Raw genomic sequence first — 26,661 nt, 5'->3', positions numbered from 1 at the left:
AAACATCAGGAACCTCATCAGAATACCACAAATAAACTTTTATGTCATTAATGTAATTTACCACCGTTAACACCACTTTCTATTCCCTGTGTTGTAGTTTTTGTTTATTTACATGATAATAAAGTTGTGTGTATTGTACTGTGTTATTGTTTTTTTTCCAAATGTTTGCTGGTTTTATAGGCCTACAATATATAAAATACAATATATAAATACACAGCATTTCAAAATGTAATAGGAATGTATTTTGCATTCAGAAGTACATTTATATTTATATTTAAAATATATATAAAAAAAACATTCTTAATATATTTTCCTCAAATATATTGCCATATATTTGAAATGCTACAATTTGCGCCAGATTCAATATATTTCAAAAATATATTTCAATATATTTGTGAATATATTTTGGAATGCATTGTGAAATATGTTGCAAATATATTCATACATAGATGTTAAATATATTGCAAAGTGCATTTTGGAATGCATTGTGAATATATTCAGAAATATATGTGAAATGTACTTCTGAATGCATTTAGCAATATATTTCTGAATATATTCACAATGCATTTCAAAATGCACATTGCAATATATTTATGGTTGCATAAATATATTGATAAATGCATTCAGAAGTACATTTAACATATATTTATGAGTATATTTGCAACATATTTCACAATGCATTCCAAAATATATTCACAAATATATTGAAATATATTTTTGAAATATATTGAATCTGGCCAAAATTGTAGCATTTCGAATATATGCCAATATATTTGATTAACATATATTAAGAATGTTTTTTTAAAATATATTTAAAATATATTTTTCTTCCACATGGGCTGTCTCGCAGAGTACCGATGATATTATTGGTGGTCTCAATGGGGATGAGTTTAAGCGTGAACTTTGTTGATTGCGGTGATTTTTTGTGGGTATTGGGCGAGTGATTGAGGGGGGGGGGGGTTAAAGGGAGTACTGTTTCGCTGAATGCTTTCACGGGTTTCTTCAATTGTGTTAACGAAGTAATTCGATAATTCATTGCAAAATTCTTGGGAATCAGAATTGGGGGCTTCAAGACAGACTGGATTCATGGTCTGGGTGACCAGCTTGAAGAGTTCACGAGGGCGGTTTAGAGCATTGGTGATGGCATTGGAAAAATGCATTTTTTTGGCTTAAAGATTTCTTTGTGATATTTTCTTGTTATTGCCTTGTAAATGGCGTGGTTTTCCTCTTAAGAGCTTCTTTTCCAGACGGCTTCCGCTTTTCTGCGCTCTTGCTTCAGCAACGACAGCTGGTCGTTAAACCAGCTGGCGTTGTTTTTCCGGATGCAGGTTTTGCGTTTTGGCGCTACTAAGTCGGCTGACTGTAGTAGAGCTGTGTTGATGGCATCTAGAGTTTCTGTGGCGGTTTGAAGTAGTTGGATGGAGCTTCTTCAGAGATCTGGTCCAGTGCGTTGTCACCGGTTTTAATCTTTTTGTTAAGGGGGCGTTTTTGGTAATTATGAATTTAATTACATGGTGGTCAGTCCATGGTAACAGCTCATTTTTCAGATTGTTTATTTCCAGATCTTGTCTGAAAATAAGATCGAGCGTATGCCCTGATGCATGTGTGGGCCCACTTACTAGTTGTTGCAGCCCTAATCGTTCCAAATGGTCGATTCAGGCGTCGGCAACGGGATCCTGTGAGGAGTTGGCCCAGAGGTTGAAATCCCCGAGCAGCAGAAGAGGTTTGCTGTTTAGGGTATAAGTGGAAATGAACTCTGTCAAAGGTGAGAGAAGCTGCGATTTTGGACCCGGTGGTCTATAGCAGAGTAGAATATGGACGGTTTCCTGGGGATTGGTTTGCAGTTGCAGAGTGAGGGTTTCCATGAATGGAAGAGGGTTTTGAAGGACTGGTTTTAGTGATCGCGAGGAGAGTCTTGTGGATCACCGCCAGGCCTCCTCCTCTTTGCCCCACTCTGTTTTCAGTTATAATACGATAGTTTTCAGGCACCAGTTCTCCCAGAATGGTGTTACAGTCGGCTGTAAGCCATCTTTCTGTGATAAAGAGGCAGTCTAAATCGTATTGTATGATGAAATCATGGATTTCTAGTCAGTGCTTTACTGCCGATCTTGTGTTGATCAAAGCACATGATATGTGCTTAGGCTGGGGTAAGTGGCTGCAATTTTTGACAGTTGATCGTCGATCGATTCTCAACAATTGCTCAATTCTTAGAGATTTTTTTGGTGACGCCTGGCAATATTGCGGCAAATGGCTTTAGACTAGGGTTGTCCCGATACCGATACTAGTATCGGTATCGGGACCGATACTGAGCATTTGCGCGAGTACTTGTACTCGCGCAAATGACCCAATGCTTTGCCCGATACTTTTTTTTTTTCAGTGACGAGTGGGGGTGGAGAGCAGGCTTAGAGGAGGCAGGGGAGAGCAGCCTGAACATGCTGAGGGGCAGAGAGTGGGCGGATGGAGAGCTGGCCGAGAACGTGCTGGTGGGCGGAGAGCGGGATGATGCTTTTTTTTCTTCAGTGACGAGCGTGGGGCTGAGAGGGGGTGGAGAGCAGGCTTAGAGGAGGCGGAGGAAAGCAGCCTGAACATGCTGAGGGGCGGAGAGTGGGCGGATGGAGAGTGGGCGGATGGAAAGCTGGCCGAGAACGTGCTGGTGGGCGGAGAGCAGGTTGATGCTTTTTTATCTTTTTCTTCAGTGACGAGCGTAGGGCTGAGAGGGGGTGGAGAGCAGGCTTCGAGGGGTGGAGAGCAGGCTTAGAGGAGGCGGAGGAGAGCAGCCTGAACATGCTGAGGGGCGGAGAGTGGGCGGATGGAGCGGGATGAGAAACTGCTGAGAGGGGCGGAGAGTGGGCGGAGAGCAGAACAAGCAGGACCGAGAGCAGAGCAGTCCTCAGGTAAGGAAGTAAAATGGATTGTGTGAAGTACACTGAATGAATACTGCTGTGACTGTCACTACTCACTAGTACTTTATATGTCCAAGTTAAAATGAGTAATTGGGTGCCGTCACTGCCATGTCACTATCTAGCATTGCATGATTTTAATTCTGTGTCAGAACAGTATGGAGTCACCTAAAAATTAGAGGCTCTTTAGATGATAGAATCTGTAGAGACTAGAGAGAGACATTCTCAATTGGACTTTAGCAATGTAATGTATACAGTAGTTTTACAAAAAATTTAATTTTTCATTTAAAATAAATTGATCATTTTTATTTATAAATTTGTATCTTATTTTAGGTCCGATTTTTAAAGCAAAGACAATTTTGAGTTTTGATAAGCTCTGCATGGCCCAGGGGGAGGGGAGACCAGTGTAAGGGGCATTCCTCCCACCGACCACCAATGTAAGGGGCATTCTTCCCACGACCACCAATGTAAGGGGCATTCTTCCTACCGACCACCAATGTAAGGGACATTCTTCCCACGACCACCAATGTAAGGGACATTCTTCCCACGACCACCAATGTAAGGGGCATTCTTCCCACCGACCACCAATGTAAGGAGCATTTTTCATATCATTAGTCTGTATTGTGGTTTGAAAACTGTCACATGACATTAAAAAAAGTATCGGTATTCGGTATCGGCGAGTACATGTACTCGGTCCTAAAAAAGTGGTATCGGGACAACCCTACTTTAGACCCTAAATGGTTTCTGCAGAGTATCTCAGATTAACCATGGTCACCGAACGCCGGGGGGGGACAGATGTTTTATCGGGGAGGGTTTTCACTGGCGATGGGAAGGAAGATTAGCTAATCCTCTCTCCCTGGTTGATCCAGAGGAAGGCACAAAAACCCTAGCCGTGCTAAGCCAATGTGCAGTGGAAAAAATTCCTTCCTGACCCCTCAAGAGCGATCGGGCGAACCCTGGATCAAGTGCTAAAGAGGTGGTGGATACCTATTAGGGCAGAATGAGGGGGAGGGGGATGTCCTCCCTCCTGAATTCATCCGGTGGGAGCCAATTTCCAGTTTTTGGGTTGTGGAGGAGGGAGTGGGGGTGAGTGAATAGGGATACCCCAGTGCTGGGGTGTATCAAGCTGGCTACCACCAAGGTCAGGGGCCCAGCCTAAGACTGTGCGGCTGGGTGGATCATGTGGGATGAGGCTCGGGGGTACCTGAGAGAGGATGGGGATCCTCCTGTGGTCAAAAGGCAGGGGGGGAGGGTTTTCAGGTAGTTTGGGGGAGATTGCTGGGTGTGGATGCGGCACGCCAACTAGGCCGCGGGTGAAGCCGTGGTTTTTCCTAATCGCGGCCGCCGCAAATCGTTCCAGGAGGTGGCGGAGGGGCGCAGGGACCAAGGTAGGGTTATGGATGTCTGAAAATCAGAGGAGAGGTGGCGGGGGGATGCCTCGATAACGTCTAATGGTGTGGGGGGTGAGGAGAGAGCTAGGTCCTGGCTCTGCAATGATTAGGCCACTGCCGCGGCTTGTCCTAAAAAGGACGGCCGCCAAGGGCCCCCGGGAACAGGTAGAATGGCCCTGAGAAACAGGGGCTTACCTTACAGGGCTCCCGTGAGGTGATGGCTGCTGAGCGAGGAGGGAGGCTCGGGGAAAAGAGGAGATCGTTGATCCTGGTGCTATGGTAGCAGAAGTTGTAGCAGGGTGGTAGGAGGAACCTGCCTGCCTGACTGTCAAGTCTATCTGGTCCCTGGGTGAGAGCAGACTCATCGAGAAGCATCCTACTCCACCACTAGCTCAGACTGACTCTAGTCTAGTGTTAACACCTTTCCTGCCAGTGTAATTTTTACATTGATCAGTGCATTTTTATAGCAATGATCAATGTAATAATGTCACTGGTCCCCAAAAAGTGTCATGTGGGGTCAGATTTGTCCACCGCAATGTCGCAGTCCGGCTAAAAGTCCCATGCAATTGTCAGTTAAAGTGACACAGTGCTGCATCTCAAAAAATGGCCTGGTCATTAAGGGGGCAAATCCTTCCGGGGCTGAAGTGGTTAAAGTCTCCCATTTTTAATGTCAATGTGGGCTCACCTCCCTCTGCTCCTGAAGTGTAATCCATTTCTCCTTGCTGCGGTCTCGGTGGTTGTGGGTCCAGCGCCATATTGGCTAGTCCGGCAGTGTGATGGCTGTCCTCTGGCAATTGGGCTGCTGCGGGTTTCTGTTTCCCCATAGAAAGGTGACCAGGGCGGCTATAAGACCATTCAGGCAGATATGAGATCAGCGCAGGTCCCAGATCAGCTGCTCTTAGCTGGAGTGGAGCAGAGCTGGGTTAATGTGTTGCTGCCATGTTTCAGCAATGCGCATGCACCCCTCAATAGCCTAACTTTACAGAACCATTACTTTTTTTATATTGTACATTCACATCAGTCTCCGCCCTCAAGGAGCTTTCAATCCAAGGTCCCTAGGTTTCATTCAAACACACACACACACACACACACGATCCAATTAACCTATTAGCATGTCTTTGGAGTGTCGGAGAAACCCCAGAGTACCTACAGGAAACCCACATGGGTACAAGGAAAACCTGCAAACTCCAGGCAGGTTTTGCCATGGTTGAGTTTCAAACCAACGACCCTAGTGCTGCCAGGCAGAAGTGCTAACCACTTAACCACTGTGCGGCCCCAACCATTTATTTTAGTCGATTACAGCATTTTCAATCTTTTTGGCCATCATTAATGTCAGGAAAGAATAAATGTTTCTATGGAACTGGGCTTCAGTTCCAAAACCAGGTGAGAGAGACAACTTACAGTGAGGTTGGCCAAACATTCAAAATACTTACGGAAAGCAGCAAGTCCCATTAGGGGAACAAGCAAAGCATAATTCCATTTACTCCCATTTCCATCTTCATTAGGTTGGATGTTCCACCGAGGCGGATTGTTCAAATTATTCATTAGCATTTACCTTAAACAGCAAACAAAATTATGTTTAGATAAATAATGAGTAAATAACATTTCTGCATTTCTTTTAGTCTATGTAATTGTATTATCTAATATTATTTTCAGTACATTGATTACACTGTGAATAACAAAATCAAATTTCTGTACTTCTGTACTAATAGAGGTCACTAGGCCTCGAGATGTTGGACCTACCTATAAACATTTCAATTTCATACAATTTGATGCAACCTTACAGTGAACCTTATTAAGTAGAACTAAGGAAAACGTTTTTTTCCATTTTGGATAGAGGGGAGAGGGATTAAAACCTGTCAGTTTTTATTGCTGTCTGTGCCCCCATTCACCCTATTTGTCCTGTTTACAATTATCATTTAAAGTGAAAGTAAAAGAAAATACCAAATTTTGGGTCGTCCCCAGAAAAGTACTAGAGGGAAAATGTTCTGATGGGGACATTAGTTCTGGTGACCTGAGGGTCCCCAAGGAATTTCCTTAATGTGCAGGGATTTCTTCTGACTTCCTGTTCAGCTATGAGACAGAATGAAGGGAAATCTCTGCAATGGGACACAGAAGGCGGAAAAACAAATCTAACGGGGGTTATAACCCTCCCTTACTCTATCCACAATGAAAAAACGTTTTGCCGATAGCTGTACATTAAGGATTAACCCTTTTTTACTAAACTCGCACTTCTGAAACTCCCTGAGCTCTTCAGAATCTCAATAGATAAAAAAAATTCTCTGTTGGGACTACAACAGGCCACAGGCACAAACTCAGGAAAAATTAGGACTTGTTTTCACAGATGTCTACGAAAAAAATGTCTCTGACCTCCTCTCTCTACATCTTACCAAGTTATTAGTTGGCTTGGGAAAGGCTCTCCCCTTGGCTTAGGCTTTCGCCTACCTGCAGTCTGCGTTATCCCAAAACCTGGCACTTGTACCTTCCTGGACAAAGCACCCTTCCCACTTCCTTGTTGATCAACACAGATTTTAAATATGTAGCCAAAGTACTTATAGACGGGGTAAACCTTGTGATAGCGGGTTTAATATCCAATAGTGGTGCACCGAAATGTAAAAGCTGGACTGAAACTGAAAATTCAGGATGCACTTTGCCGAAATGGACAGTTAAAAAATAATAAATAAACAAAACAAAGAAAAAAAAGGAGGGCGGAGGATTTTCAGATTAAGCTTCATTAGGGGTGCAACGGATCAAAAAACTCACGGTTCGGATCGTTCCTCGGATCAGAGTCACGGATCGGATCATTTTTCGGACCACCACCATATATAGCCCCCACTGTAATATTCACATCTCCCCCCCACTGTAATACCCACATCTCGCCCCACTACAATATTCACATCTCCCCCCACTGCAATATATTACAGTGGGGGAGATGTGGATATTAACAATATCCACATCTCCCCCACTGTAATATCCACATCTTCCCACATCTCCCCCACTGTATATACAATTGTCTGCTTACTTAGTCTTACCTAGGCCGCCGCTGGGTGTACCAAGATGCCCGCTGCTCTGGAGCTAGGCCGAAGCCGCGGCCTTTCCTATGGCGGAGGCGGCGGATGCAGCAGAGCTTAATCCACGGATGACTTTGTGTGCCGATCCAAACATGGTGACCCGATCGGATCACGGATCAATGACAATCCGTTGCACCACTAGGCTTCATGTTCACTGGCAGCTCTTGTCTGCGGCAGTGGGAAAACACAATACACGGCCTGACTGCGGCCAAAAGTGCCTAAACTCATGTTTAGGAGCTGCTGTTAGTGTACATGAAGCTTAATGAAGACCCAATGCTTTATAATAATTAAAAGATCACTAGGGAACTATCAGTGTGGCAACCTTATGGGGATATATCCATCCCGACCAAATGATGCATCCACAATGCCCAGTCTGAGCAATCAATTGTATCAGATATTAACCACTTGCCAACCGCCACATGTACATTTACGTCGGCAGAATGGGCAACATCCCTTTGAATTTTCCACCGTGTAGGCGCGTGTGTGCCACCAGCAGCGTGCGCCCCTGCCGCGAGCTCCGTGACCATGCCAGCGGGACCCGCGGACTTCATGTCCGCCAGTGTCCCGCAATCGGGTCATGGAGCTGCAGAACGGGGAGATGTAAACAAGGCATTTCCCTGTTCTGTCTAGTGACAGGACAGTGATCTACTGCTCCCTGTCATCGGGAGCAGTGATCACTGTCATGTCACTCGTAGCCCAGCCCCCCCATAGTTAAAATCACTTCCTAGGACATACTTAACCCCTTCCTCGCCCCCTAGTGGTTAACCCCTTCCCTGCCAGTGTCATTTACACAGTAATAAGTGCATTTTTATAGCACCGATCGCTGTATAAATGACAATGGTCCCAAAATAGCATCAAAAGTGTCCAATGTGTTCGCCATAATGTCGCAGTCATGATTAAAATCGCAGATTGCGGGGGGCGTGTCCTGGCTATGGAGGAGTGAGGACGCGTGTGTCTGCCACTCCGTTCCACCGCCGCACCTAACCTAAGCTACAGAAGAAGATTGCCTACCGTTTGTCCCCCGACATGTCGCAGAAGGTCCGGGCACCCCCGCAGACCCCTTGGGGAGACCGCTCGAGGCAGGGACAGCTTGATTCCTTCCTCGTGGAGCTGGCCAGAGGCGGCCGCGAGACCTCCAAAATGGCGCCGGCCGGGAGATCACAGAGCGCTGCTCCAGCCTCGCGGGCTCCGACGTCCCGATCCCAGCTGCAACCGAGCTCCCCCGGGCCTTCTCCGTCGCTGGTGAGTGACCCGACAGCCCCGATCTCCCCGCATTCGCCCTCCTCTCTCCTGGGCCTCTCTGAGGAGCCTGACCCCCTGGAAGATGCGGACATCAGGCGCCATATTTGGGCCCTCCCCACCAAAGCAGACCTGGAGCGTTTTGCAGACCGGGTTGAAAGGGCCCTGAAAGAGGACGTGGCCCAATTAAAGGCTGACACTGCACATCTGGGCAATAGGGTAGAAACCCTGGAGCAGAAACTGGGAAAAGTTACTACCCATCATATCGCAGCTACAGGAGAAATGCTCTGCTCAGAGTCATCAAATTGAGGCCTTGCTGTGTCACTTAGATGACATGGAGAACCGCAGCCGCAGGGCGAATATCCGGCTAAGGGGCCTGCCTGAAGCGACCGGAGCTAGGGATATAACTCCTACATTGGAAGACATATTTAAAGACATTTTAGGCCTGCCTGCTATGGCTGTGGTGGAGATTGACCGCGCACACAGAGCACTTAAACCACCGTCTCAAGACGTGAACAACCCACGTGATGTCATCTGCAAACTCCACAAATACACGCTCAAGGACCGTATAATGCAGAAGATGAGGGGTAAAACCCATTATGATTTTGATGGTGCGCGTCTGACCTTTTACCAGGACATTTCTCGGCGCACCCTTATGCAGAGAAGGTTGCTGCGACCCCTTTTGGCGGCCTTACAAGACGCAGGCCTGCCATACCGCTGGGGTTTCCCCTTCTATCTTCAGGCTACTAAAGATGGCAGAACTGTGACTCTACGCACGAAAGATGACTTGCCGCACTTCCTTTCGTCTCTTGACCTGGACCCTGTGGACTTTGCAGACTGCCGGACGTCGTCGGAGGTCCCTACCCTCTCCCTCCCACCTTTGGGCCCCTGGCAAACGGCTAAACGCAGGAACCGCAGACGGGGACGGGCCCAATGCCTTTCCGAGTCCTCACAAGGCCCTGCTCCTGTCGGAGACTGATACTTCTTTACTCCATCTCCGGCTGGAGATGCTTGATGATGCCTAATACCGATGTGCCAACTCCCACCTGTTTGGGCTCACTGTTGCCTATACCCCTTGGGACTGCCACCTTTGACTTTTAGCTCCCTACTCCTCTCCCACATGCCGCTCCACGCCTGATGCGGTGGTCGGAGGCGGACGCCCCCTCCTTTCCCTCTTGTTGTGGTGGCCACGTTCCCCCAGTAGGCTACCCTTTTTAATTTTTTGGGTACTGATCCCCTTTGGGATCTTGGACTAGGGTCCAGGCCCCCCCTCCGTATAGGATCGAGGTCCCGGACAGGGTCCATAGTGACTCGGCTAGACAGTTTGGCCTCTGCCTTTTCTTTCTTTTTTTTTACGTATTTACTATGTGTTTACTGATTACTGATGCTTGTTATTTTGTCTCCCCTTTTCCCTTATGGCCACCTTACAGGTAAGCTCTTACAATGTTAGAGGCTTGTGCTCCCCCCACAAGCGCAGCAAGCTCTGGTGGGAGTTGAAAAGGCTCAAAACGCAGATGGTCTTCTAACAAGAGACCCACTTTACACCACAGTCGCTACCCAGGCTCCCTAAACACTTCTTTAACCAGTGGTCTATTAGCACGTCTCCAACCCCTAAATCCAGGGGTACCGCTATAGCTATACACAGGTCATGCCCCTTTCAGCCCACTGGCACCCGGATAGACCCCCTAGGCCGCTACGTATTTTTGAAGGGCTCCCTGGCCGGACACACCTACACGTTGGCATCTATCTATGCCCCTAATGTAAATCAGCTGGGGTTCCTTGACACTATGTTGGAACGTCTGGGCGAGTTCAGGGAGGGCTTCCCGATCCTGGGGGGGGGACTTCAATGTCAGCCCTGACCCCTTGCTAGACACTTCTCATGCTAGGCCCCCGCATTCCTACGCGTTCCTCAAACACTTCCGCAAGTCCCTCCAATCCCTCCTCCTGACTGATAGCTGGCGAACACTACACCCATCTGACCGCGACTTTAGCTATTACTCTAAGGTACATGACGTCTACACCAGCATAGATCACCTGTACGTAGATCGGAACACCCTGGAGCTTTTTTTTGCGATCTGCCTCCATAGGACAGATCACCATCTCAGACCATGCGCCGGTGTCGGCGGTCTTTGCTTTACCCTTGGGTTCACGTCGATCCTGGACGTGGCGACTCAATGATAACTTACTAGATGACGCGGGGGTGGTGGGGGAAATCTCAGACAGACACCTTGTCTCACAATTTCTCCGAGAACTCCACTGCGGATGTGAGTGAGGGCACGTTGTGGGAGGCCCATAAGGCCGTGGTCAGGGGGGCATTGATCTCCCAAGGTTCCCGGCTGAAGCGAGAACGCATGGCGGACTTTCACAGGGTGTACACCGCCCTTCAGAAAGCTGAACTCGACCATAAGACGACGGGGGGCCCAGAGGCACTGCGTAACCTGACGGAACTACGGGAGCTGTTCCTGCGGCTTCTAGACAGGCAGACACACAAGCGTTTCCGCCACATGTCCCATAGGTTCTACGAACATGGGAACAAATGCGGTCGCATGCTAGCACGGGCGCTCCGGACACGGACGGCGCAGATGCATGTTCATAAATTAAATTCCCCTTCGGGGGTTCCGACAGTGCTGTCCTCTAAAATTGCAGCGGGCTTTCGGGAATACTACGCCGCTTTGTATGATTTGAATCCTGGTCTCCCTCCTTCGGCGCGGGATGCGAAATGTCAGGCGATTCGAGACTATTTGACCTCTTCGGGCCTCCCCTCGCTCACGGATGACCAGTTCTGGTTTTCCAGCTTTAGAACAACCAATCACCCTGCTTGAACTTAGATCAACGGTTGGGTCTCTGCCCGCTGGGAAGAGCCCGGGCCCGGACGGGTTTACCAAGGCCTACTTTGCGACCTTTCTCTCCCACTTAGAAAACCCCTTATTGCGCTACTTTAACTCTATAGCGGGGGGTACGACAATTCCGCCGGAGGCTTTACTAGCCCATATTACTGTAATCCCGAAGGAGGGCAAAGATCCCGCCGCCCCACAGAGTTACCGCCCTATCTCACTCCTTAACTTGGATGTGAAGATTCTAGCAAAAATATTAGCCAATAGGCTCAAACATCTGTTGCCTGGACTTGTGCACCTTAATCAGACAGGCTTCATCCCGGGCAGGGAAGCTAGGGACAATTCCCTACGGGCGGTTCAGCTCATTCACTGGGCCCGCTCCTGTGCAGACCCCCAACCTTACCTCATCCTCCCCACTGATGCCAAAAAGGCATTCGACCGGGTGGACTGGTCGTACCTGCTGGAGGTACTTAAACATTTGGGCTTGGGCCCCCGTATGTTGGCGTCCATCTTGGCCCTTTACTCTGATCCGTGTGCACAGGTGAAGGTGAATGGTACCCTTTCCTTCCGCTTCCCCATCAGGAACGGCACGAGGCAGGGGTGCCCACTCTCACCCCTCCTCTTTGCTCTGGTACTGGAGCCTCTGCTCCGTACAGTTCGGGCCAATGGTGATATTAGGGGCTTGCAGGTTGGGAATGCGGAACATAAACTCTCAGCTTATGCTGATGATGTTCTTTTTCATCTCGCGAACCCACTGCTCTCGTTGCCGGTCCTGCTGAGGGAACTTAAACACTTTGGCACCCTATCCAATTTCAAAATCAATTTTGACAAATCGGAGATCCTCCCTATTAACTTGTCCCCAGACCTAATAAACAGGCTCAAAGCCGCCTTCCCTTTTTCATGGGCCACTACATCCTTACGCTACCTGGGAGTACAACTCACGGATAGGTATGAAGCCTTGTACAAGGCAAACTTCCCCCCTCTGCTTGCCGCGATTAAAGATGATCTTACTAAGTGGACTCGCACTGCCTTCACCTGATTTGGCCAGGTGAACGTGGTGAAGATGAACATCCTACCGCGTATCCTTTTCTATTTCCAGATGCTCCCGATTAGATTGCCCAGACTGTTCTTTGATCGCCTCTCTAGTATGCTGACTGAGTTTGTCTGGAGCGCGCGTAAGCCCCGAATAGCCCTCAAGACGTTAAAGCGCTCTAAGACTGAGGGCGGGCTGGGACTTCCTGACATTAGACGATATTATAGAACAGTTGCTCTCCAAAGGATACTGAACTGGCGTTTCCACTCTCAATCGAAGCTCTGGGTATCTCTGGAGAAATCCCTTGCGGGACGGAACCTATTGTACGCACCATGGTTACAGCGAGAACACAGGGGTCTATCAGAGACGACCTCCCCATTGACGACCCATGTGCTCGCGCTCTGGGATAGACTGAACGTTACGCTTAAATTGTCTCCCCCTGTGTCGCCGCTGGCCCCACTAGGTGGCTTCCTTTGGTTCCCTCCGGGAGAGCAAATGGCCTTTTTTGGGCCATGGGTAGAGGACGGAAATGCCAGCTGCGGGAAGCTTATGAAGGATGGTAAACTCCTGGACTACGAGGCCCTTCCGGCGGGGAAGCAGGGACCACGGATGAACTTTTGGTGGTATAGGCAACTACACTACTTTTTTGAAAAACAGGGCCACAGGATTAGAGATCCCTCGTCTATCACCCCGTTTGAAAGTCTTTTTATTAATGATGAACCCACCCCACACCTGGTGTCTGAGCTCTACCGTTTGCTGGGCTCTGCTGCCCCTCTGCCCGTGCCTGCCTACATACGGAGATGGGAGAGAGCTCTGGATCAGGTCCTTACGGACGCACAACTGACCCATCTGTACCGCCTCACTCATTCTTCCTCTGTAGACTCTAAAACACAAGAGACAAATTTTAAACTATTGTCTCGCTGGTACCGTGTGCCGGCGGACCTGGCGTGTATTTACCCAACTGAATCCGGGCTGTGTTGGCGTGGGTGCGGGCACACTCATCCACATATGGTGGAGCTGCCCCCTGATTGAGCCCTTCTGGGCGGATGTTAAGGATCAGATACTGACAATCACGGGGGTTGATATACCCTTTTCTCCGGTGCACTTTCTTCTCCATGTCCCTACAATTCCTCTCAGTCACTATAAGAAGAGTGTAATACCACACTTACTTAATGCAGCCAGGAGGCTGCTTCCGGTGTACTGGAAGCAGTCTAGAGTACCTGGTCGAGAGGACTGGATACGGGTGGTGAGTGACATCGGAGAGGCCGAGAGCTGGGTGGCGACCTGTCACGACCGCCATATGACCGCGTGGGCGCCGTGGACAGACTATGTCTCGGACCCTGTTTTTGTTCCCTCTAGTTTAGACGTGGATTTGCTGGAATTGGCGGAGCCATCCCTTAAGACTCGCAGGCTGCAAGCTCTCGCTGGGGAGCAGCTGGACCCACCAGCACTTAGCCAAGGAGGTGGCCGTACAGTACTGATGTTTGGAGCTGGAGGGGAGCGCCCGGTGTGGAAGCGGACAAGTTCTTTGCTTACAAACGAGGTACGCACTGTCCCTTTCTCTACTCTTTCTTTTCTACCCCCCCTCTCTCCCTTTACTTCCCTTTCTCCCTACATGTCTTACCTGTGCCTTCTCACTTTCCCAGAACCTTCTCTCCCTCTCCCCTCCCAGTATCTTCTCCCTTTTATTGTCACGGCTTGTGACCAGTGAGGGGGATGTTACCCCTTAAGACTGTTGAGTGTGGTGTTGGGCTAGTTGGAGCAAATTGTTAGAACTTGGTTTACCCCATAACCTGCCTGGGAGCCTTTGCCGATCCCTGGCCCTGACCCAGGGCTCGCCTGGGGGTGGTGGGTGGTTAGTTGGAGGTCTTAGTGCCCCGCCCCCCCTCTGCCCTGGACGTGAGCTTCTGGTTCGGTCATGAGCCCTATGGCTCGCCTGTATTGGCACGGCTCTCATGCAGGCTTCCCACCTGGCTCATACCCAGGCTCTGGTGGTTCGGCGGACAGTACAGCTCTTCCCCCTCCGACACCTCGCACCACAAGTGCTCGCTCCCACATCCTCTCTGGCTGCGGCCCACGCGGCCACCATGTTGCCCGGGGGGTCGAGCCGGCCACTGGCGACCTTCGGGTGTTGGCTGCTGGATCGGCCCTCATGGCTAAGTTTACGTCTGTCACAGGCGGTTCATACATGCTTATACAGTGTGCATTGTTTGATATGTATCTCCACTGCTTGACGGCCCTGTGTGGCCAGATCTTTATACAATGACAACCTGTTGGGTGTATCTGACATTTGTCTTATATGCTCTTCCCCCTTCCCCTTTTATTTCTTCAATAAATACTGATTATACAAAAAAAAAAAAAAAAAAAATCGCAGATTGCCACCATTAAAAAAATATATATAATAAAAATGCCACAAAACGATCCCCTATTTTGTAGACACTATAACTTTTGCGCAAATCAATCAATATACGCTTATTGCGATTTTTTTTTAACCAAAAATATGTAGAAGAATACATATCGACCTAAACAGAGAAAACATTTTTATTATATATATATATATATATATATATATATATATATATATATATATATATATATATATATATATATATATATTTTAGGGATATTTATTATAGCATAAAGTAAAAAATATTGCTTTTTTTTCAAAATTGTTGCTCTTTTGTTTATAGCGCAAAAAAATAGGCTTTTTTGTACTCACAGTAAAATTCTTTTCTCTGTTGTCCATGGACGGACACAGCTCCCTAAATCTTGACAAGTGGGTTATGTTCCTGTTCATAGGAGAGGACTAGGCAGAACATGTTAGTTATCTTAAAACATGCAATGTTAACAGAGTTGAACAGCCCCACCCAGGGGGCAGTCCCTCCGGTTATAACACTTCACCCTGCATCATGCAGCTCAGTTCGTCAAAAAGCAGTACAAACTTAAAAAGGAGGGGTGGGTGTTGTGTCCGTCCATGGACGACAGAGAAAAGGATTTTACGGAGAGTACAAAAAAATCCTATTTTCTCTTATCGTCCATTGACGGACACAGCTCCTTAAATCTTGACAAGTGGGACGTCCCCAAGCAGTGTCAGAAAAAATGAGAAGTGGGAACAGTAATCAAAAACCAACTTCACCCCAAACAAGCAACGGAGGAGTTGCAAAACCCTGCGGCTGAAGGAAGCATCTGAAGATGCACTCACATCAACCTTGTAAAATTTGGAAAAAAAGCTTTACACACCTGTGAAACAGACGATTGATGTCAGAAAGCCCAGGAAGCACCAATTGCCCTGGTCGAATGTGCCGTGACAGGAAAAGGAGGCGCCCGCCCCTTAAGGGCGTAGGGCCTGGATGACGGGCTGCCTGATCCACTGAGAAATGGTGGCCCGCGAGACCGCCAGGCCCTTCTGCGGACCAGATACCGCCACAACATTGAGCCTGACCTCTGGAATGGAGCCGTAGCAGACAGGTACACCTACAGAGCGCGTACCACGTCCAAGGTATGTAGCGCAGCCTTTTTGGGATGCGACGGTCGAGGACACAAGGACGGAAGTACAATGTCCTCATTCAACTCAGAAACACGTCTGACAGATGTAATGGCTACTAGAAAAGCCATTTTCTGAGATAGCGTAGAGAGGAATTTCTCTGATGTTCTCAAAAGGAGGCTCCTGAAGAGCCGAGAGCACCAGATTCAAATCCCCTGGAAGAAGCAATGGTCTAATCGGGGGAAGCACATGTCGAACCCCCTGCACAAGGTACCTACCAGCGAGTGGGTCGCCAAGGGTCGTTGAAAGAAAACAGCCAAGGCTGAAATCTGTCCCTTAATGGTGCTCAAGGCAAGTTTCTGATCAACTCCACGCTGTAAAAACAGCAGGACCCTGGAAACGGAATACGTCCGTGGACGCCACTCCATCTCCCTGCACATAGAGACAGGGATGGACTGGCCATTGGGACTACAGGGAGTTTCCCGGTGGGCCGATGGCTCAGTGGGCCTGCTTCAGTGACAGCGGACTGCTGCCCCCCTCCGCTCCTCTGTCTCTCCCTTCCCGCAGCGCTCACCTCCTCTCCCTTCCCGCAGCACTCACCTGGGGGGAACAGAGAAGCAGGGGGAGGAGCAGGGACGACGACAGAGGAGCATGGGGGAGGGGACAGACAGCTGACTCAACAGCTATGGCCTTGGGGTTTCTCACTTCTGCCTAATCTTGTCCCATAAGGGGGAGAACCAAACTGATTCCTTGCCCCGGGTGAAATAATGTCTAGCTTCCCCACTCGTACTGCCTATAAGAATACCAGTACCAGCCGTTCTAATCTAATAAAGTAGAGTGGCTAGTGAAGGGGGAGAGGGGGCTTTGGTGGCCGGGGGGGGGGGGGGGGGGATTTGTCCGGCCGCCATGGGAGAGACCTGTCAAAGTGGGCCAGTCTGGATGAAGTCCAGGGCCACATTTTTGTCCCAGTCCAGCCCTGCATAGAGATGTAGGCCTTCCAAGTGCAATGATAACTCTTCCGCGAAGATGACGTGCCCTCAGCATGGTTGAAATGACCGAATCCGACAGACCTCGGTCCCTTAGCACCTGGTTTTCAATAGCCATGCCGTTAAAGCCAGCGACTGTAAAGTAGGATGAAGTATGGGACCTTGAGACAGACGGTCCTCCCGCATTGGCAGCCGCCAGGGTGCATCCGCCACCAAGCGCACGAGGTCGGCGTACCAGGGACACCGGGGCCAATCCAGAGCGTTTAGAATCACCGGGATCCCCTCTGTGTCCACTCTGCGGAGCAGAGGAGGAAGCAACTTCAGTGGGGGAAAGGCATAAATTAGCCAATACTGACCCCACGGGGCCACCAACGCGTCTGCCCAGGGATCTCTGGACCTGGCCACAAACCTTGACACCTTGCGATTGAGTCGAGAGGCCAGGAGATCCACGTCCGGTGTGCCCCACCTTCGGCAAAGGAGTTGAAACATCTCCGGATGTAACAACCATTCACCCTGATCCAGCATCTGGCAACTTAGGTAGTCCACCTGCCAGTTTTCTATGGCTGGAATGTAAATGGCTGACAGAGCCGGCACGCTCCTCTACTGCCCACCGCAGGATGTAAGCGACCTCCGATGATGCAGCCAAGCTTCTTGTTCCCCCCTGATGGTTTACATAAGCCACCGCCGTGGCGTTGTCCGACTGGATCCTGATTGGACGTCCTTGTAGCCTCTGCGACCACGAGGAGAGGCATAGCCTGATCGCTCGAAGATCTAGTACATTGATCGGCAGGCGAGATTCATGCGGAGTCCAGCGACCCTGGGCCGACTGGACCCCCCAGACTCCCCCCCAACCTGTGAGGCTGGCGTCCATCTTGATCACAGTCCAATGGAAAGGAACAAACGACTTCCCAGACTGAAGAATCAGGGATCTCAGCCACCAACTCAGGGAAGCCCTGACCAGGTGACTTACCTGAAACGGACGATCCAGAGACAATGGAGATCTGTTCTATTTGGACAGGATCTCGGTTCTGCAAGACTCGAGTGTGGAATTGGGCATACGTTACTGCCTCGAAGGAGGCCACCATGAGGCCACCAAAACTCGCATTCAAAAAACGGAGAGACGACCATTTGCGGGATGCTAACAATTTTACCGCCGACTGGAGTGTCTGCTCCAAAGTGACTTATCCAAAGGAAGGAAGACCTTTACCTCCAAGGGGTCCAGAATTAATCCTAGGTACTCCAGACGCTGAGTCGGTACCAAGGCCGACTTCTGAATGTTCAGCACCCAACCAAATTCCCGGAGGGTCTGACTGACTATAGACATGTCCTCCTCCAATTCTGAGTCGGAAGCAGCTCTCAGAAGAAGATTGTCCAAGTAGCTCACGATACCAATGCCTCGCTGTCAGCAAAGCCAGAATCGGGGCGAGCACCTTGTGCTGACGATAGGCCAAAGGGAAGAGCCACAAACTGATTGTGGTCTTTGCCGATCGCAAAGCGCAGAAACCTCTGATGCCCGGTGCCGATGGGGATATGCAAGTATGCGTCCTTGATATCCAGGTATGCCAGAAAGTCCTGAACTTTCGCACCCTCACAAAGGCATTGAGGGCCTTGAGGTCCAAGATCGAACGGATACCGTCCTTCTTTGGGACCATAAACAGATTTGAATAGAATCCCTGAAACTTTTCCTTCAGTGGCACAGGCAAAATTCCCCCGCACCTGAGCAAGTCCTGTACTGCTCCCATTAAAGCAGCCCGACGAGCTGGAAGGAGGGGAAGATTTGAGGGAAAGCATCCGTTTGGTGGACAAGAAAGAAACTCGATCTTGTGCCCCAAAGTTACCATCTCGCAGACCCACTGGTCGGAGAGCAGGGAGGTCCGAGCTGCAAAGCCATCCCCCCACCCTTGAGTCGGGTGGGGGCAAAACTTCATGCGGCAGCAGCTTGGTAGCCAGCTTTTTTGGCTTGTGCACCCAGAGACGCTTCTGTCCCCCAGCTGGAGCTTTGTCAGACTGGGAGGATCTGCCGGCTGACCCAGACTGACAAAAATACCGCTTCTGCGCGGAATAGGAGGGCCCCCGCTTACGAATTAAGAGAAAGCAGGCACACTAAAAATGGCGTCTGCGCTGCAAAAAATGGTGCCTGAGCCCCGCGATGTGGACGAAAAGGCCGTGCAGAGAATTCCCAAGAGACAGACCCCCCCCTCACAGAAAGTGGACCCTGGCATCCCACAGGGACCCAGAGTCCCCCCACAGGTACACTCCGGTCACAGCGGGCCCTAGGGCAGGAGGGGAAAGGTCGACAGAGCGCAGGGAAAGGGAGGACAGGAGAACCCCTTAATCCCAGGAATGCCCAACTGTTCCATCTTGCCGAGGCAGGAAGAACCGCAATTACCCGTCCTTGCTGGCGCGTCCCTGACAGACCCACAACTGATGGTACGGAGAAGCTGTCGGCCTGGTTCACTGTGAGTGCCCAGTCATATTTGGACCCCGGAGCATATGCTCACCGGCCACCCCTGGAGCCACGGGGTATGTCGTGGCCAACCCAGCACGTAGCTAAGGTCTGCTCGCGCTCGATGTCCGAACTGGGGGGACTACAAGGATCTATAATATGCAGCCTGTCACCCAGCCGGCAGTTGGTAGAAGAATCGCAAAAATAAAATAAATAAAAATGTCTTCAGGACCCTGGGCCCAAAGGGAGCCAGGTCCACCTCCTCTACTAGGCAGAAAAAAACTGAGCTGCATGATGCAGGGTGAGGGGTTATGACCGGAGGGACCGCCCCTAGGCGGGGCTGTTCAACTCTGTTAAAGTTACATGTTGTAATATAACTAACGTGTTCTGAATAGTCCTCTCCTATGAACAGGAACATAACCCACTTGTCAAGATTTAAGGAGCTGTGTCCGTCCATGGACGAACGTCAAGGCAATAAATCCAAAATGTCTCACGGGCACATCATTTTTTGAAGCGTTCAGCCTCTGTCATCGCATTGGGAATTTGCTCGATGACCCAGACTGAAAGACCAGTGGTAGATTTTTTATGGTGATCGGCAAAATGCCGGGGGAAGCTGTGCATATCCTTACCACCCTCGATAAGTCGTTGATGCTGGCCGAAACGTTGCCTAAGAGGGCAAAGAGTTTGTCCAACATAAATCAACCCACAAGGGCAGGTAAGACCATATACAACAAAGTTGGATGAACAATTGTAGAAATGGTCCAGTGGATAAGTTCTGCCCTTAGAGCAAAATGATTTTTTGCCGTGTAGGACAAACGGACAAGTTTTGCAGCAGGCTTTTTTGCATTGGAACATGCCAACTAAGGGTATGAGCAGGGTGGGATTGGGGGTGACCTGGTTACTTTTAAGTTTGCTCTGGGCGATTTTATTTTTTAGGCTGGGAGCTTTGCGATAAGTAATTCTGGGTGCTTTACAGGACTTGGTGTGACTTGCAGTCCCACTTTCATCTCTTCAGCCCAGCAACCGGATTTGAATGCAACTTACCTGTTCTCCATGTGAGTGGATGTTGTTGTTTATTAAAGCAGAGGTTCACCCTAAAACATCTATGTACCATCCCATCCAGCATACTTGCGTCAGCTATAGTATGTTTTTTTATTTTTTTCGCTGTATTTACCGTTTAATCGTTCAGTTTCTTTTCAGACTCTGGCGGGAAATAGGCGTTCCTATGAAGAGGGGAACATGATTGACGTCCGGCTATGGCGCGTCATGTCTTCCGAAAATAGCCGAATTAGGACTCGGATATATACAGCGCCTGCGCAATCAGCTCCTTGTCTGTGCGCAGGCGCCGTATAGCGCCGTGAAGAGCCGAGTCCTAGTCCGGCTATTTCCGAAACGCGTGATTGCGCCATAGCCGGACGTCAATCATGTTTCCCTCTTCATAAGAACGCCTACTCCCCGCTGGAGTCTGAAAAGAAACTGAATGATTAAACGGTAAATACAGCAAAAAAAATAAAAACATACTATAGCAGACGCAAGTATGCTGGATGGGATGCTACATAGATGTTTTTTAGGGTGAACCTCCGCTTTAAAGTATTCTTATGATACATACTCAGAGGCGCCCCTTTTCTTGTTTTTTTCCTAGGAACACATTTAACCCTTTAAATGCCCCTATTAACCCCTTCCCTGCCAGTGTCATTAGTACAGTGCTAGTGCATATTGTTTAGCACTGATCACTGTATTAGTGTCACTGGTCCCCCCAAAAAAATTCAAAAGTGTCACTTAGCGGTAGATTCACATAGAATGGCGCAACTGTGTGCGGGCGTAACGTATCCTATTTACGTTACACCTTTCCGCAACTTTTACAGGCAAGTTCCGTATTCTCAAAAAAAATTGCGGCGGCCTAGCGTAAATAGGCCGGCGTAAGCCCGCCTGATTCAAATTGTGAAGAGGTGGGCGTGTGGAGGTGATTGACGTTTTTCCCGAACGGTGCATGCGCCGTCCGTGGAATTTCCCAGTGTGCATTGCTCAAAAGTACGCCGCAAGGACGTCATTGGTTTTGACGTGAACGTAAACAACGTCCAGCCCCATTTACGGACGACTTACGCAAACGACGTAACTTTTTCAAATTTCGACTCGGGAACGACGGCCATACTTAACATTGGTACGCCGCACTTACGCCACCATATAGCAGGGGTAACTATATGCCGGGAAAAGCCTAATGTAAATGGTGTAACTGTACTGCGTCGGCCGGGCGTACGTTCGTGAATTCGCGTATCTAGCTGATCTACATATTTTGACACGTAAATCAGCGTACACGCCCCTAGCGGCCAGCGTGAATATGCAGTTACGATCCGACGGCGTAAGACTTACGCCTGTCGGATCTAATAGATATCTATGCGTAACTGATTTTTTAAGAATCAGGCACATAGATGCGACCGGCCGGACTACGGCGGCGTATCTGGAGATACGCCGTCGTATCTCCACTGAGAATCTGGCCCTTAGTGTCTGCTGCAATGCTGCTGCAAGTCACTGATCGCCGACATTACTAGTAAAAAAAAATCCCATAAATATCCCCCATAGTTTGCAAACTAACTTTTGCGCAAACCATTTAATATATACTTACTTGGATTTTTTTTTACCAAAAATATGTAGCAGGATACATATTGGCCTAAATTTATGAAGATTTTTTTTTTTTTATTGGATATATATGTTTTATAGCAGAAATTTAAAAAAAAATGTTTTTCAAAATTGGCAGTTTATTTTGTTTATAGCGCAAAAAAAAACAAAACAAAAAAAAAAAAAACATTCAGAGGTGATCAAATACCACCAAAAGAAAGCTCTATTTGTGGGAAAAAAATACACCTGGGTACAGTCACACAACCGCCTTATTGTCTGTTAAAGTAACGGACATCGCAAAAAACCTACATTAGACTTACCGGTAACAGTTTTTCTACGAACCTTCCAGGACGGCACACCTGAGGCCACGAACACACGGTCGATCCATCCGATGAGAATGGTCCGACGGACCGTTTTCATCGGTTCACCGCTGAAGCAGACTGATGGTCTGATGTGCGTACACACCAACGCGGTGACGTAAAACACAATGATGTGCAGAGAAAAATGAAGTTCAATGCTTCCAAGCATGCGTCAACTTGATTCTGAGCATGCGCGGGTTTTGAACCGATGCTTTTGTGTACTAACCATCGGTTTGGACTTATCGGTCAGCCGTCAATCGGTTCGATTTTAAAGCAAGTTTTCTCATTTTTGTCCGAAGGACAACAGACCGATGGGCTGTACACACGGTTGGTTTGGACCGATGAAACTGAACTTCAGTCCGTTTTCATCGGTTTGGACCGGTCGTGTGTACACGGCCTGAGAAATGAGGGCTCCTCCCCACAGGAAACACAATGAATTGACAGCTTGTTATAAGTCCCCACCCTTCCCCTTGATCCCCAGTATGTAATAAAAGTTATCTCGAACTGGTTCACAAGGGACATCGTTCCACATAGGTACTTACCACTTAGCGTTTAGTTAAGTTTATCTTTCCCTCCACATAGGGCGGGAAGTAGGCCTGCCGTCCTGGAAGGTTCATAGAAATACCGTTACCGGTAAGTCTAACGTAGGTTTTCTCCCATCACCTTCCAGGACGGCACACCTGAGAGGATAATAAAGAAACCATAGGCCTACTTTAGGGTGGGACCACTGCCTGCAAGGCCTTTCTGCTAAATGTCAGATTTTGACTTGAATTTTTTTACCTCCATAGCTGGATCATGTAACTGACCTGCAGGACTGCTCCACCTATGCCCCTGCCTTCTCTTCGGGTGCAGGATCTAGGTGGCATGGGCTCTTAAAGATAAAATCTGAGAGCCTGTGGATTTTTTAAGATAGAAAGATTGACTGTCAACCTTCTAGCAATCATGGTCTATACTCTATAATAATGTCTAACTGCTGCATAGGACCACCAAAAAGACTAAATCAGAGATTTGCTCTGTGAAACAAAGAACTACTTTGGTCAACAAAAAACATCTGGTTTTAGTCTGTTCAGGAGAACGATTTAGAAAAAAACTTCCTGACAGATAAACCTTGTGGGTCCCCTTTTTATTTGTTTGCCATAGCCATGGTGATAAGGAAAACCCCACTTAAAACGGGGTTCCAACCACAATTAGCATTTTTTAAATGTATATCCTTTCATCATGCGTTTTTATAATATAAATTCGGTCATTTACTATTTTACAATCCGCCGCCGCTCCGCATAGTTATTCAAAAAAGATAGTTTATAAAACTAATGTCCACACCGTTGTCATTTTGCTTGTTGGCATTGTGAAGCTCACAATCACTTATTTCCTGGAAGTCTTGGATGGGGAGTGATAATTGGGTAGTGCACTGCATCCTGGGAAATGATGCAGGAGCATTAGAGCAGTGTTTCTCAATTCCAGTCCTCAGGCCCCCCCAACAGGTCAGGTTTTCAGGATTTCCATTATTTTGCACAGGTGATTTGATCAGTTTCACTGCCTTAGTAATCACCACAGCCTTTTCATCTGAGGGAAATCCTGAAAACCTGACCTGTTGGGGGGGGGCCTGAGGACTGGAATTGAGAAACACTGCATTAGAGGGAGATGATGTCGGGATCCTAGGTAATTCCAAAGGCAGATTTGGGACTGTGGGACTGCATAGCAACAGGCATTTCCAGATGAGAACATTTTTTTATTTTTTTTTATTTTTTAGGTCTAATGAGCACAATAATGAAAAAAAAATTTGGGATGGAAACTCCACTTTAAGGATAATAGATTAAGGGAAGCTTATTCCCTGGGCTCAGATGACTGGACAGGCATGTAACCAAACATACCCAACTTCTGTTTTTTTTCCCATCTGAATGCTGACATGCATAGTAGGAGTAAAAGACGAATATTGGTTAGCCACATCCAGTTCGTCCAAGGGGGTGACATGAAGGATACCTGCCGAGCTGTGATCTTATCGGATTAGGTGAACCGGTCAGATAAGTTCTGATGCTGCATCTTCAAGCCAAAAACTCCAATGAGCATAACTCCCAAGTTCTTACTAAAAAATCATGATGGGCGATTTTATGACCTTCTTCCAGTGTCCTATAACCCAGGGGTCATCAACCTCCGGGCCGCGGACCAGTACCGGTCCGTGGCCTGTTGTCGAGCGGGCCGCCATCGGAGCAGGAGGTGAGCCCTGTCACGGACCGCAGTATTTTTAGCAGCCTGTATGAATTCTGCCATTTCTCCCGAGAGGCCGACAATGTCAGCCTATTAGCAAGGCAGGGGGCGGGACGGCTACAGATCGTGACAAAGAGCGAGAGCTGCCAAACTTATATTAACAAGCGGGCGATTGCCCACTTGTTATTATGAAGAGTCTCTTGCTCTCTGTCATGATCTGCAGCTGTCCCGCCCCCTGCCTTGCTAATAGGCTGACATTGTCGGCCGCTCGGGAGAAATGGCAGAATACATACAGGCTGCTAACTATACTGCGGTCCGTGACAGGGCTCACCTCTTGCTGAAGCATGAGGAAATAGACATAGGCTGCAGGGAAGGCAGCGATTTAAATTGGCACTATGCAGGGAGTACTGTGATTGGAGGGGGGAGCGGGGGTGCATAACTGCAGGGAGGACTGTGATTGGAGGGGGAAAGGGGGTGCATGACTGCAGGGAGGACTATGATTGGGGTAGGAGGGTGCATTAATGCAGGGCGGACTGTGATGGGGGTGGGGGTCATGACTGCAGGGAGGACTGTGATAGGGTCAGGGTCCTAACCGCAGGGGGGGATTGTGATGGGGGGCCATGGCTGAAGGGAGGACTGTGATGGGGGACCATGACTGCAAAAGGGCACTGTGATATAAAGGGAGTGTAATCCTTACAGTGCAGGCCCCTTTATATTACAGTTACAGTGCTCCTTTACAGTGCAGGGTGGGTTGTAACACTCTGCAAACCACCTGCCTTCTTATATGACGCCAATAGCGGTCCCCGGTGCCACAAAGGTTGGGGACCACTGCTATAACCCTACTGGGTTCAGGTCTAGGGAATGCCTCTGGCATACCTGAATGTAAAGAACAGATTTTTTTTGCAGTCAGAAATCCTGTTCCTTCCATGTGCATGGAAAAGGTGGTCTGAAATAAAAGTGACAAATATATAATTAATATCACAGATATATAGGCCATAAATCTTGTATTTCTGAGGGGTAGCAAGCTCAAGCATTATATGGAATACAAAACAGGAAGACACACCCGGCCTTCACTGTTGTATTTTCTGATATACAGTCACCTGTAGAACAGAGAAGACACAAACCAAACGTAAAATGTTGTGTATTTCTAATACGTATTAAGATACCATATAACCTAAGCAAAGAGAAAGGACACAAACTTCAAATGTGTACTTCTGATGCTTAATAAGTTAAGGTCATACTTCCAAAAGAAAGGACACTCGCAAATATGGTGTTTTTCTGACCAATATGAAAAACAGAGAAGAACACCTTCCACTGCTGTTTTTTTTTCTGATCCATCTATTACCTTAGTTTGCTGTACAAGACAGGACAAGAACCACTTTGGTGTTGTGTATTCCTGATACCAAACGCAGTACGGTCATATAACCAACAGAAATTATACCAACACATATTGTACATTTCTGATGATCAAGAAAATGCAGTCGCATATCCAGTATGACAACAGAAAAGATACATGCAACCTCAGTTTTGTATTGCTGGTGCTGGACCACGTGCAGTCATAACCGGCAGAGAGTGGCACTAACACACTACTGATTAACGTCAGGTTATAGACATAAAACAAAAATGTCACCAACAATAATTCAATGTGGTGCACTTCTGATTAGCAACACTGCACAGTCCAATAACTGTCAAAAATGTCACTATCAAAAAAATTCAATGCAGTGCATTTCTGACTAGCAACACTGCACAGTCATATAACCAACAGAAATGTCACTACCAATAATACAATGTTGTGCGTTTCTGATTAGAAACTTGTACAGTCATGTAACCAACATAAATGTCGCTATCAGTAACTCTATGTCATGTGTTTCTGATAAGCAATAGTGTACAGTCATATATCCAACATAAATGTCACCAACAATAATTCAATGTTGTGCGTTTCTGAATAGCAACCTTGTATAGTCTTATATCCAACAGAAATGTCGCTGACAATTCAATGTTGTGCATTTCTGATTAGCACTAGTATACGGTTATATGACAAAAGTGTCACTAACAATTCAATGTTATGCGTTTCTGATAAGCAACAGTGTACAGTCA

At 48.1% G+C, this 26,661-nt stretch overlaps 1 protein-coding gene across 3 annotated transcripts in view; it reads right to left on the bottom strand.

Moving 5' to 3' along the window:
* The window catches only part of CCDC127 (coiled-coil domain containing 127), a 267,130-nt gene that overhangs the window by 77,060 nt on the left and 163,409 nt on the right, over nucleotides 1–26,661 (bottom strand). For 2 of the 3 annotated variants that reach the window (XM_040353432.1, XM_040353430.1), the window contains one exon: nucleotides 5,725–5,846. In XM_040353432.1, coding sequence (XP_040209366.1) covers nucleotides 5,725–5,842 — 118 coding nt within the window. In that variant the 5' untranslated portion in view covers nucleotides 5,843–5,846. Of the gene's footprint in view, nucleotides 1–5,724; nucleotides 5,847–25,440; nucleotides 25,511–26,661 lie in introns of all 3 variants that reach the window. The other variant, XM_040353431.1, reaches the window with a different exon arrangement.

Source organism: Rana temporaria, chromosome 5, assembly GCF_905171775.1.
Source record: "Rana temporaria chromosome 5, aRanTem1.1, whole genome shotgun sequence".
NCBI lineage: Eukaryota > Metazoa > Chordata > Amphibia > Anura > Ranidae > Rana > Rana temporaria.
Note: the sequence above shows the minus strand (reverse complement) of the source record. Positions and strands in the feature narration are given on the sequence as shown.